Source organism: Oncorhynchus mykiss, chromosome 13 (genome assembly GCF_013265735.2).
Source record: "Oncorhynchus mykiss isolate Arlee chromosome 13, USDA_OmykA_1.1, whole genome shotgun sequence".
In the NCBI taxonomy this organism is placed as follows: Eukaryota; Metazoa; Chordata; class Actinopteri; order Salmoniformes; family Salmonidae; genus Oncorhynchus; species Oncorhynchus mykiss.
The window spans coordinates 64,209,111-64,222,618 of NC_048577.1; the positions used below are offsets into that span (position 1 = coordinate 64,209,111).

Below are 13,508 nucleotides of genomic sequence, written 5' to 3' on the forward strand. Positions count from 1 at the left end.
TGGTAAGACTGTAAACTCTCTTTCCAGACTCATGTTAAACATCTCCATTCCAAAATTAAATCTAGAATCAGCTTCCTATTTCGCAACAAAGCCTCCTTCACTCACGCCGCCAAACATACCCTCGTAAAACTGACTATCCCACCGATCCTCGACTTCGGCGATGTCATTTACAAATTAGCTTCCAATACTCTACTCAGCAAACTGGATGAAGTCTATCACAGTGCCATCCGTTTTGTCACCAAAGCCCCTTATACCACCCACCACTGCGAATGCTTTTGTCGGCTGGTCCTCGCTACATATTCGTCGCCAGACCCGCTGGCTCCAGGTCATCTATAAGTCTATGCTAGGTAAAGCTCCGCCTTATCTCAGCTCACTGAGATAATTGTCGATAACAACACCCACCCGTAGCACGCGCTCCAGCAGGTATATCTCACTGGTCATCCCCAAAGCCAACACCTACTTTGACCGCCTTTCCTTCCACTTCTCTGCTGCCAGTGGCTGGAACAAATTGCAAAAATCGCTGAAGCTGTAGACTTATATTTCCCTCACTAACTTTTAACATCAGCGATCTGAGCGGCTAACCGATCGCTGCAGCTGTACATAGCCCATCTGTAAATAGCCAACCCAATCTACCTACCTCATTCCCATATTGTTTTTTATTTACTTTTCTGCCTTTTTGCACACCAGTATTTCTACTTGCACATCACCATCTGCTCATCTATCACTCCAGTGTTAATCTGCTAAATTGTAATTACTTTGCTACTATGGCCTATTTATTGCCTTACCTCCTCACGCTATTTGCACACACTGTATATAGGCTTTCTTTTTTTCTATTGTGTTATTGACTGTACGCTTGTTTATTCCATCTGTAACTCTGTGTTGTTGTTTGTGTCGCACTGCTTTGCTTTATCTTGGCCACGTCGCAGTTGTAAATGAGAACATGTTCTCAACTAGCCTACCTGGTTAAATAAAGGTGTTCTCAACTAGCCTACCTGGTTAAATAAAGGTGTTCTCAACTAGCCTACCTGGTTAAATAAAGGTGTTCTCAACTAGCCTACCTGGTTAAATAAAGGTGAAATATAATAAAATAAATAAAAATGTTCAAATGTTCATAAATGACCAGCAGGGTCAAATAATAATAATAATAGTGGTTGTCGAGGGTGCAATAGGTCAGCACCTCAGGAGTAAATGTCAGTTGGCTTTTCATAGCCGATCATTCAGAGTGTCTCTACCGCTCCTCCTGCTGTCTCTAGATAGTTGAAAACAGCAGGTCTGGGACAGGTAGTCCACACCAAATGTGTTTGGACAGTGAAGCTTATAGTTTTAAATTTGGCGCTATGCTCCAGCAATGTTTCATATGAATGCTACCTTTAATTTGAGGTTAATGGTGAGAGGTTAGCATGTTTTGTTTTAGCCTCTGTAACTCTCTCACTCATTATTATTCATGATTCATTTTATTAATCATGGCATCATCAGGATGAATTTCTGTATTTTTTAGAAACATTTTATCTATTCACTTCTAAATAAAATTACTCTGGCCGTCATCCACCATTCAGTTACTATTGGGCAAAACAGAAACCAAAACACAACCAGATCAAGCCTGTTGTAGTCTCTGTGTGCAAGGAATATGTTACCAAATACTAAACTTTTGACTACATTAATACACTATAAGTGAATTGGCCAGAATACTCATGACTTATTCAATTGAAGTATGCAGTAATGAAGTAATTTCATTTCTAAATGGTCAAACAAATATGTATGAAAATACCCTCAAATTAAAGGTGACATTATATACTGTCAGCTCATATGAAACATTTGGTCTGAAATCTAAATTGCTGGAACATAGAGCCAAATGTAAAAAGTTAGCTTAATTTCCAAAATAGATGTGGTGTGGACTGTATACTCAATACAGTCTTAATATGATACCTCACTGTCTGTCTTTTGACTGATACTGCATTTTATACTGGTCAAGTCAGTCTACTCAAATATTTGTACAATAAATGTTTCTCTCTCTACAAGCAGTACTTCTATCATTTGTCATTGTTAATAATAATACATCCATTTATGAATAGATATGGACGGTTTCAGGATGCTGATATACAGTATCTGAATATGTTGAAAACTGCCTCTCTATTTTCACAGCCAAAGAATAGCAGTGTTATTTTAAAACGATTTTACTGTTTGCAGGTTGTCAGCCTGTCTAGTCACAGAGGAAAGCTGTGCTTCTTTGGTCTCAGCTCTGAGGTCAAACCCCTCACACCTGAGAAACCTGGATCTGAGTAACAATGACCTGAAGGATTCAGGAGTGAAGCTGCTCTCTGCTGTACTTGGGATTCCCCACTGTAAACTGGAGACTCTGAGGTTAGTATTTCTGTAGTTGGTAAACAAGTGATAACTGTTCACCAGATCCACATGTGTTTACCAGGCAGTGCTTTCATTTTTAAACTGTGAAACGGATACGTATGAAAATACCCTGAAATAAAAAGTGACACTAAATACTGTCACTTCAAATGAAACTTGATCTCAAATCGAAAATGCTTGAGTATATAGACACATTTAAAATGTTAGCTTCACTGTCAAAATAGATATGGTGTGGACTGTATACTCAACACACTCTGAATCTGATACGTCACTGTCTGTCTTTTGACTGATACTGCTTTTTAAAATGGCCTGGTCAGTCTACTCAAATATTTGTACTTAATATTTCTCTATCTACAAGCAATACTTTGATAATTTGTCATTTCTAATAATTATATATTCATTTATGAATAGATATGGCAGATTTTAGGACACGGATATAAAATATCTGATTATGTTGAAAAAATATACTGCCACAATTTTCACCACCAAAGAATAGCAGTGTTATTTTAAAACAATTTTACTCTTTGCAGGTTGTCAGCCTGTCTAGTCACAGAGGAAGGCTGTGCTTCTCTGGTCTCAGCTCTGAGGTCAAACCAATCACACCTGAGAAACCTGAATCTGAGTAACAATGACCTGAAGGATTCAGGAGTGAAGCTGCTCTCTGCTGTACTGAGGAATCCCCACTGTAAACTGGAGACTCTAAGGTCAGTATTCCTGTATTTGGTCAACAAGTGCTACATTTTTACCAGATCCACATGTGTTTACCAGGTACACATAGTCCACACATATGTGTTTGGACAGTGAAGCCTACAGTTTCAAATTAATTATTAATTAATTAATAAATTAATTAATAAATCAATTCTCTATTTGTGACTAAACTAATCATGTAACTTTAATTAACTAGGAAATTGGGGCACCACGGGAAAATGTTTATAGATTCTCTATTTCCCAAATGAACTCTTCAGATATTTTCATATCTTATCGATTACAGTATTCTATTAATGTATTATTTCATCAGTCTCATTCCTGAATGTCGCAAACCTTTGGATATCTGCACGAACCATAGCATCAAATAATGAATCAGCAATATACAAATTGGCTTAATTATTTATTTACTAACTAATCAATCACAGGATTACATAAACACACACACACAATAGGTCATACATTGGTTACTAACATGATACATATAAAAAGTCTGTAGTGGACAAAATCGATATGATGGCTTGGTAGACAAAGGAAATGGGTGGGGACAGCTCAAGAGCGAGAAACTCTGAGTGGATCCACTGTAATACAGTTGATAACTACACTCATGTAAATGCTAATACTTTGAAAATGAATAGCCGCTCATTAAAAAATAAATAGCAATTTACATATTTACGAGTGTATGCCTTTGTTGTCCCTCTCTGTGATCGCCAGTCTGTCTGCGGGATAATCGTTCATCAGGGAGTCTCTGGATGCGTCCACCAGAGATCAGTCTTCCGTAGTTGTAGATTGTTATAATGAATACGTCAGAGTACCATTCAAAAATGTTCTTAGATCGGATGCGTTTACCAGGCTAAAGTATTTAAACAGCTGCAGCCTGAATAATTGGTCTTTAGTTTGTAGATTTCTTCACCATTTCAACATGGGGATGATCTCCACGTTCTCTGGTCTTGTCCTTTGGTCGAGGTGCTAACCATTTCAACATGTAGCGATAGCTTCATGTTTTCCGATCTCTAGAGTGGTAGCCATTTCAACGTGGGGACCCCATCCTGGCGTTATCTTCACTAAATTTACATTTTGTCACAAGTCCTTTTATTAACTTTGTGGAAGGGGGCATTCCATGACGTTTGAGTATAATGTCTTTGCTAACGGGGGCGTGGCCACTGACTTAGTTCAGACTTCATATGAAAACAATTATCTTGTTTAGAAGGCTAACATCACATTACATCTCCTCACAAATAGTTTCCTATTTAATCACATATTTTATACAACATTCAGATGCAAACCCAATAATTGAGAAGTGTATACAAACAAAGATACAGTAATGTGGTTCTCCGGTCTTTCATGAGGTCACCAAATGACACAAATTCGACATGGCTGTTCCTTAAGTGTCCACGGACCACTCCAACTGTTTGGAATACACAAATACTGTTCAATTATTCAACTTTTTGTTGTTAAAGTTTCTCTCTGTGTTAGCAAAGGGATTCTCCACTTTCATTTTGGCGTGGGGAAAGGAGTTTCAGTATTTACGACCATCATAAACCTGTGGTGGGAGAGAGCGAGAGCGAGAGAGAGAGAGAGAGAGGGGGGGGGGGGGGGCTATGATCCTCACCCCAAAAGGGCACATCGTGACAGTCCCCCTCTGGTGGGTTCAATCTTGTGATTTTGCTGCAAGTTGCAAACCAACATAAAAATCATGACCACATGATATCCTGGTTGTGGATCATCATTGTGGCCCCCCTCTGGTGGTTGACCCGGTTAGGCTTTCTGAAAGCTGCAAAGCACCTCACGAATGGCCAGGGGATGTCCTGGTTGGTGATCGCCGTTGCGGTCCCCTTCTGGTGGTTGACCCGGGTAGGATTTCTGCAAATGGAGTAGGCCGCCACAAGGATGGGCAGCGAATGTCCGGATTGGAATTGCCGTTCTGGACCCGTCGTCTGGTCGTCCAGGCTGGTGGATCTAGGCAGGAACTTAGGCAGATGTGAACAACGCACACACACTCACGAAATACATAATTACATTTCTTCCCAAATGAGCGGCGTTGTGGCACTAAGTGACGGTTGTATGGGGAACTTGTTTATGGCTCTATCACTTCCTAAGTGTCAAAGGAAATGAAAGAAAAAGGAATGGAAGCATAAACAAAATATATACAAAATATAGTTATCACACCTTAATCATCTAATTGGACTGTATTCTATATACGTCCAAGGTCTTTGCAAAATGACCCTACCATGACATTGTCTAATGTCATATCTAGGGCATTCCTAATTTGCGGTGTGTTGCTTAGGACACTATCCTAAGATGATAACTATGTGATAAGTCTACAGCTGTAAGGCACCAGCTTCAGGCAGTCTACAGGCATGACCTATGGACCTCTGTGGAGATCTGGTGAGTACTGTAGCTGTAGAGTCAATGGCCTAAGAGTTCATTTTCAACTTTACTAAGGCTGGTATTTTGTTCACACCCTTAAGTGATTTGAGCATAAATCCACATTAAATGTTCCATTGTACGTGTGTGTTTGTGCTTACACAAGCGCACATACCAAGGGAAAGAAACCAAGTATCCGGGTAGGCTGCAAACTGTTCAGAATGAGTCTGAAGTCATCAGATCAGTTCCAGATCAAGGCCTGGTAATTAAGAATTGATGTCGACCTCAAGACGAGTGTTAAGCGGTCATTGTGTCTTTCACCATTGTACTGGTGATAGGTATGAAGGAGTCTATTTCATAGCTATGTTATCCACAGAAGAGCTAATCTCACTACGGAAGTACTCTCTAAGCACTGAACCAGTCGTACGCGGTGTGTTCATGTTTCATGACTTCTAATAACTTTCCTCCTAAATGGAAGGTTCTAATTATTAGTGGCATGTGTGTTAACCATCAGAAGAGTGTTCTGGAGATTCCCTCACACGTGTAGAAATCTTCGTGACTCCTCTATCGCTGTTATCTATAGCAATTTGACTTGTGAGGTCTCTAATCCTCTTACTGATTGTTGCTGTGCTGGCATTGGTACTGGTACTCAAGGGGACCAGTTATCCTACCGATTTATTTTGTAGTCTCGACCCCCCCACCGGCCTCGATGAGGCTCATCATGGGTCTGGGCTTCTAGTATTCCCCCCATTTCTGTCTCGCCCCCCCCCCCCCCACCAGTGGTTGGTGTTGGTATCCGAGGCACAAAGGAAAAGGTCGGAACCTATCAATGAGTTGTCAGCGGCCGGTGTTTGTGCTTCAAAACGCTCAGTGGCTATCGAGGCTTGTCAGTCACCACAGCGTCCACGTGTGGCAACCTCTTCAGTGCCTGCGAACTGAGACAAGGTTTTCTGTCTGTGATATCGCAAAGTGTTTCACCAGTGGGAGTCATCTGGTCAGTTGTGGGACTGATGCCATTAGTGTCATTGCAAGGGATGACAGTGCCCCACAAAGATGTATCATCGGAAGCAGAGTTCACTCTGCGTGTCAATGGTTTGCTTGCTTAGACTGCCACAGTGCTTGTGGAACCCGTAACATTCGGGTAGCCAACCAATGCGTCCTCTATGTCAGCTAGGAACGTCTAGAGTACTAGAGAATGTGGCAGTTGGATGTGAATGAATTTGCAAAAGCAAATTGAATTTATTAATCAATGATAATGATTAATCATAACTGGATAGGCTATCTGGGAATTAAACTTTAATTAACCTGAGAAGTTGGTTCATCTCGGTTAATATAGGAATTTTAAAATTGTCTCATTTGTAGAAAGAACCTGAAAAGGTATGTTCTACAATTTAACTTATTAAATTGAATGAGACAATGATATCCAATCAATTGAGATTATGTCTGTATTATCATAAGTGTAAACAGTAGTTTAAATGTTAGGGTACATTCCTCACCAGGCTCACATGTCCCTAAGGCCGAAGCCACATGGGTAGTCCTGAATGAGCTTTGCAAAGAAAATTTTACTGATTTAATCAATGTTAAGGATAAATCAAACCTTTTTAGGCTATTTGGAAATTAAACTTTAATTAACCTGAGAGCGTTGCTGTTTCAAGGTTAATGTGGAAAAGTTTAAATTGACTCATTTGTAGAAACCCATCCATTTGGATATTATTCAAAATGTCCATTGGAAAAGATAAATCTGTCAATTTGACCTCTTAGTTAAATTGAATCAGACATCGATATCCAATCAGTTGAGACTGACTGGATATCATAAGTAACCACTTGTTAAACGTGATCCACATTTGGGTGTCACTTACATTCTTATCAAAATAAATGCACTGACGATTCGTCACCACCAGAGGTCAGTGATAGCACACGCTGAAATCAAATGGAAGTACAAAGGGCGGGACTTCCGTTGCGCAAGCCGGGGGAAATTTCAACGTGACACAGGAAAAAAAATGGCAGCTTTCCCTTTGTTAGCTTAGCATCTCATGCAAGCTAATCCTACTTTGTACACTTTCAAGAATAACATTGGATCCCCTTCAGCAAGGGAACAGTTTTATGCAATATTTTGTCGGAACGCTCTGTAAACAAAGACATACACCGTTGGTCTACTCGCATGGAAACGCGAGAGATAGAGAGATAATTATCGCTAGTCAAGCTAATATCTACTCAGATTTCAATCGGCTGGCTCTTTGTCTTCACTCAAGAAATTAATAATGACCGAGCCTTCTGAAACGTGGGAGGCAGAAATAGCACTACGTTTGGCCAAACGCTCTATTTCTCAAATTTCTATAAGTAGTTGGATCGTGTCTTAGTACCATAAATGTATAGCTAACGCTACCCCCTGGCTACGTCAGAGAACAACACGGAGGCATTTTCCAGAACACACACACATGGCTCACTAACTCTCTCTACTGATAACATAATCTGGGTGTTTTATGTAAACTGCTTTTCAATTTTATATTGGCTGAATCAAAATGAAAGCGTCATCCTATTTTAGATTCCTCGCACGATGCGTCATTATGTCATGTCTCTAGTATGGTTGAATGAGATGATGTGCTATTTATCAAATCGATTACCTAACGTTTAATTGATTATGTCATTGAATTAATTCATGCACCAATTAACTCATGAATAACCTGGGGCACCACGGAAGCATTCGTTTTTATAGAGCGGCTATCCCCTGAATCCACTCTTCAAGATCTGAAGATATTTTATATCAATAGCAGTCGGTCATTAATCGTCACCTTATTCAGTCTCATCTGAAAGTTGTACAATTATGGGTTATCTTCACGAACCCCGGCTAACAAGTTGAATCAACAGTTCAAAGTTCATACCAAGTTGCCATACACAGCTCAGGCTCTATTCTGACTGGTGTAGTCGAAATTCATCCTTCCAGCATGGTGATCGTCACCAAGCCCTTTTAAACGTATGAACATCAGTCCTCACGTCATCGGGAATTAAATGTTAATTTCATTAGGTTGAAATTTGCCCTTTTAAACGTATGGACATCAGTCCTCACGTAGTCGGCAACTGAGGTTTGACTTCCGTCAACGGGCTTTTGTAGTGGGGGAGAGAAGGGCGTGTTTCATGGTTCTCAACCAATGTCTGTTCACTTGGGCGTGGCCACTGAGTGAGCATAGTTTACTTTATGAAAACAATTCTCCCATTTAGAAGCTGAAATTAATATTTTCACAAACAGTTTCATATTTAAACATTTAAATTGCACAACAATTCCATGTCAGTCTGATGACTAGAATGTGTAGACTTTCCAAGATACAATTTATGTCGTCTTATCATCAGATATAATGTCCCAGACACTGATCTGACATCATATTCTTTAAGTACCAACAGACACTTTCAACTGGTTGGATTACAGAAATATTGATATTTTTTCACAACCTTTTGATGTGACCATACTCTATGTTAAGAAAAGGCTTTCCAAGAGTCCATTCTGTAGAGTGGAGAGAAAAGGGGAAAGGTATTTATGACGGTCACAAACCTCACACAACAGGACAACGTCATGACATTATATACTGTCACGGTCTTCCTCCTCTTCATCTGAAGAGGAGAGGCGAGAAGGATCAGAGGACCAATATGCGGCGTGGTAAGTGTCCATGGTAAATCTTTAATAAAGAGAACACTGAACACTATACAAAAGAGTAACAAAAAAACAATAAACCAAATACGACCGTGAAGCTACAAATGAGACCTGTGCTGACACAAGCCACTAACATAGACAATCACCCACAAACAAACAGTGCAACCCAGGCTACCTCAGTATGATTCTCAATCAGAGACAACTAATGACACCTGCCTCTGATTGAGAACCATACTAGGCCGAAACATAGAAATCCCCAAATCATAGAAAATCAAACATAGACTGCCCACCCAACTCACGTCCTGACCATACTAACTAAATACAAAAACAAAGGAAATAAAGGTCAGAACGTGACATATACTGTCACCTCGTATGAAACATTTGATCTGAAAATGCTGGAGCATATTGCCAAATGTAAAATGTTAGCTTCACTGTCAAACTAGATATGTTGTGGACTGTATACTTAATACAATCTAAATCTGATACCTCACTGTCTAAATAGATATGGTGTGGACTGTATACTCAATACAATCTAAATCTGATACCTCAGTGTCTGTCTTTTGACTGAGACTGCATTTTATACTGGTCAAGTCAGTCTACTCAAATATTTGTACAATAAATGTTTCTCTCTCTACAAGCAGTACTTCTATCATTTGTCATTGTTAATAATAATACATCCATTTATGAATAGATATGGACGGTTTCAGGATGCTGATATACAGTATCTGAATATGTTGAAAACTGCCTCTCTATTTTCACAGCCAAAGAATAGCAGTGTTATTTTAAAACGATTTTACTGTTTGCAGGTTGTCAGCCTGTCTAGTCACAGAGGAAAGCTGTGCTTCTTTGGTCTCAGCTCTGAGGTCAAACCCCTCACACCTGAGAAACCTGGATCTGAGTAACAATGACCTGAAGGATTCAGGAGTGAAGCTGCTCTCTGCTGTACTTGGGATTCCCCACTGTAAACTGGAGACTCTGAGGTTAGTATTTCTGTAGTTGGTCAACAAGTGATAATTGTTCACCAGATCCACATGTGTTTATCAGGGACACATAGTCCACACCATATGTGTTTAGACAGTGAAGCTTACAGTTTTAAATTTGGCGCTATGCTCCAACATTTTGGTTTTGAGATACAGTAGAATGTTTCATATTAGGTGACCGTACAGAATGTCACCTTTTATTTGAAGGTATTCATACCTGTTTTACTGTTTAGAAATGAAAGCACTTTATGTATGTACAGTGCCTTCGGGAAGTATTCAGACACCTTGACTTTTTCCAGAATTTGTTACGTTTCAGCCTTCTTCTAAAATTGATTAAATACTTTTTTTCCACTAATCAATCTCCACACAATAAACCCATAATGACAAAGCAAAAACAGGTTTTTAGATATGTTTGCTAATTTATCAAAAATAAAATAAATTAAATATCACATTTACATAAGTATTAAGACCCTTTACGCAGCAGTTTGTTGAAGCAGCTTTGACAGCAATTACAGCCTCAAGTCTTCTTGGGTGTGGCCCTACAAGCTTGTCACACCTGTATTTGGAGAGTTTCTCCATTCTTCTCTTCAGATCCTCTCAAGCTTTGTCAGTTGGATGGGGAGAGTTGCAGCACAGCTATTTTTAGGTCTCTCAAGTTCAAGTCTGGGCTCTGGCTGGGCCACTGAAGGACATTCAGAGACTTGTCCTGAAGCCATTCCTATGTTGTCTTGGCTGTGTGCTTGGAGTCGTTGTCCTGTTGGAAGGTGTACGTTCACCACAGTCTGAGATCCTGAGCGCTCTGGAGTAGATTTCATCAAGGATCTCTCCGTACTTTGCTCCGTTCATCTTTCCCTTGATCCTGACTAGTCTCCCAGTCCCAGACGTGACACTTGGCATTCAGGCCAAAGCGTTCAATCTTGGTTTCATCAGACCAGAAATGTCTTGTTTCTCATGGTCTGAGAGTCTTAGGTCCCTTTTGGCAAACTCCAAGCGGGCTGTCATGTGTCTTTTACAGAGGAGTGGCTTCCATCTGGCCATTCAACAATAAAAGCCTGATTGGCGGAGTGCTGCGGACATGGTTGTCCTTTTGGAAGTTACTCCTATCTCCACAGAGGAACTCTGAAGCTCTGTCAGAGTGACCATCAAGTTCTTAGTCACCTCCTTGACCAAGGACCTTCTCCCCCGATTGCTCAGTTTGGATGGGTGGCCAGCTCTAGGAAGAGTCTTGGTGGTTACAGACTTCTCCCACTTAAGATTGATGGAGGCCACTGTGTTTTTGGGGACCTTCAAGTGTGAAAAAATGTTTTGTTACCCTTCCACAGATCTGTGCCTCAACACAATCCTGTCTCTGAGCTTTACGGACAATTCCTTCAACCTCATGGCTTAGTTTTGCTCTGAAACACACTGTCAACTGTGGGACCTCATATAGACAGGTGTGTGCCTTTCCAAATCATGTCCAGCCAATTGTATTTACCATAAGTGGACTCCAATCGAGTTGTAGAAACATCTCAAGGATGATCAATGGAAACAGGATTCACCTGAGCTCAATTTTGAGTCTCATAGCAAAGGGTCTGAATAATTGATAATTGATAATAAAGTATTTCTGTTTTTTTTATATTTAACACATTTGATTAAATGTATATAAACCTGCTTTCATTTTGTCATTATGGGGTATTGTGTGAGATTGATGAGGGAAAATTAGAATGTAATCAATTTTAGAATAAGACTGTAACGTAACAGAATGTGAGGAAGTCAATACTTTCCGAAGGCACTGTATTTGAAGAAGTTGTCATTTTTGGGAAAAATTCACTTAGTCAAAATTGTTGTATTTGGTCCCATATTCCTTGCCTGCAGTGATTACATCGAGTGTGTACTCTACAAACTTGTTGAATGCATTTGCAGGTTATCGTGGTTGTGTTTTAGATTATGTTTTTCCCAATAGAAACTGAATGGTGAGAGTCATTTTAGAGTCCCTTCACTTGTGTTGTAAGTAAGAATAGAATATGCTTATGAACACTTCTACATTCATGTGGAAACTTCCATGATTATGAATAATCATGAATGAATTGTGAATAGTGATGATGGACAAAGTTTCTCACTCATAATCATTCATGATTAATGCATGAGTTTTCTTAGTCATGGAATCATCAATATTAATTTAGTTATGTTTAGAAATATCTTATGTACTCCAGTCATCACCCACCATTCAGTTACTATTGGGCAAAACATAACCCAAAACACAACCAAAACAAACTGCAAATGCAACAAACGAGTTTGGGACCAAATACTAAACTTCTGACAACTTTAATACACTATAAGTGAATTGGTCAGAATAGTTATGACTTCTTCAAATGAGGGGACTAGATACATAAAGTTCTTTCATTTCTAAACTGTCGAAGAGATATGTATGAAGATACCCTGAAATTAAAGGTGACATTTTATGTTGTCACCTCATGTGAAACATTTGATCTCAAATCCAAAATGCTGGAGTATAGAGCCAGATGTAAAATGTTGGCTTCAATGTCAAAATAGACCATACTACATTCAATACAATCAAAAATCTAATACCTTTGCTTTTTAAACATTATAATTGTATAATTTGTCATTTCTAATAATGATACATCCATTTATGAATAGATATGACAGGATTCAGGACCATGATATAAAATATCTGAATATGTTAAAAAATATATATAATGACACAATTTTGACCACCAAGGAATATCAGTATGGTTTTAATATGATGTGACTCTTTCTCAGGCTGCCAGGCTGTCTAATCACACAGGAAGGGTGTTCTTCTCTGGTCTCAGCTCTGAAGTCAAACCCCTCACACCTGAGAGAGCTGGATCTGAGTAACAATGACCTGAAGGATTCAGGAGTGAAGCTGCTCTCTGCTGGACTGGGGAATCCCCACTGTAAACTGGAGACTCTGAGGTCAGTATTCCTGTAGTTGGTCAACAAGTAACAACTGTTCACCAGATCCATATCTGTTTACCAGGCACACATAGTCCACACCATATGTGATTGGAGGGCTTATAGCTTTAAATTTTGCGCTTGCATTTTGGATTTGAGATAGAATGTTTAAAATTAGGTGACAATACAGAATGTGACCTTTTTTTTTATTGGACTCCAAAATGACAGGACATGATTTACCATTCAGTTACTATTGGGCAAAACACAAACCAAAACACAACCAAAACAAACTGCAAATGCAACCAACGAGTTTGGGACCAAATACTAAACTGTTGACTACTTTAATACACTATAAGTGAATTGGTCAGGATTCTTATGACTTTTACAAATGATTAGATACATAAAGTCCTTTTATTCTTCTAAGCGTTGAAACGGCTTAGAAAATCTGTATTAAAATACCTTCAAATAAAAGGTGACATTATATACTGTCACCTCATATGAAACATTTGAGCTTAAATCCAAAATGCTGTAGTACA

At 39.3% G+C, this 13,508-nt stretch overlaps 1 protein-coding gene across 1 annotated transcript in view; it reads left to right on the forward strand.

Annotated features, from left to right (window-relative positions):
• LOC110487471 (NACHT, LRR and PYD domains-containing protein 12-like) overlaps positions 1-13,508 on the forward strand; it is a 40,192-nt gene that overhangs the window by 22,878 nt on the left and 3,806 nt on the right. The window contains exons 8-10 of the mRNA XM_036941893.1: positions 2,892-3,065; positions 9,886-10,059; positions 12,820-12,993. Of these exons, the coding sequence (XP_036797788.1) occupies positions 2,892-3,065; positions 9,886-10,059; positions 12,820-12,993 (522 nt within the window). The remainder of the gene's footprint in view (positions 1-2,891; positions 3,066-9,885; positions 10,060-12,819; positions 12,994-13,508) is intronic.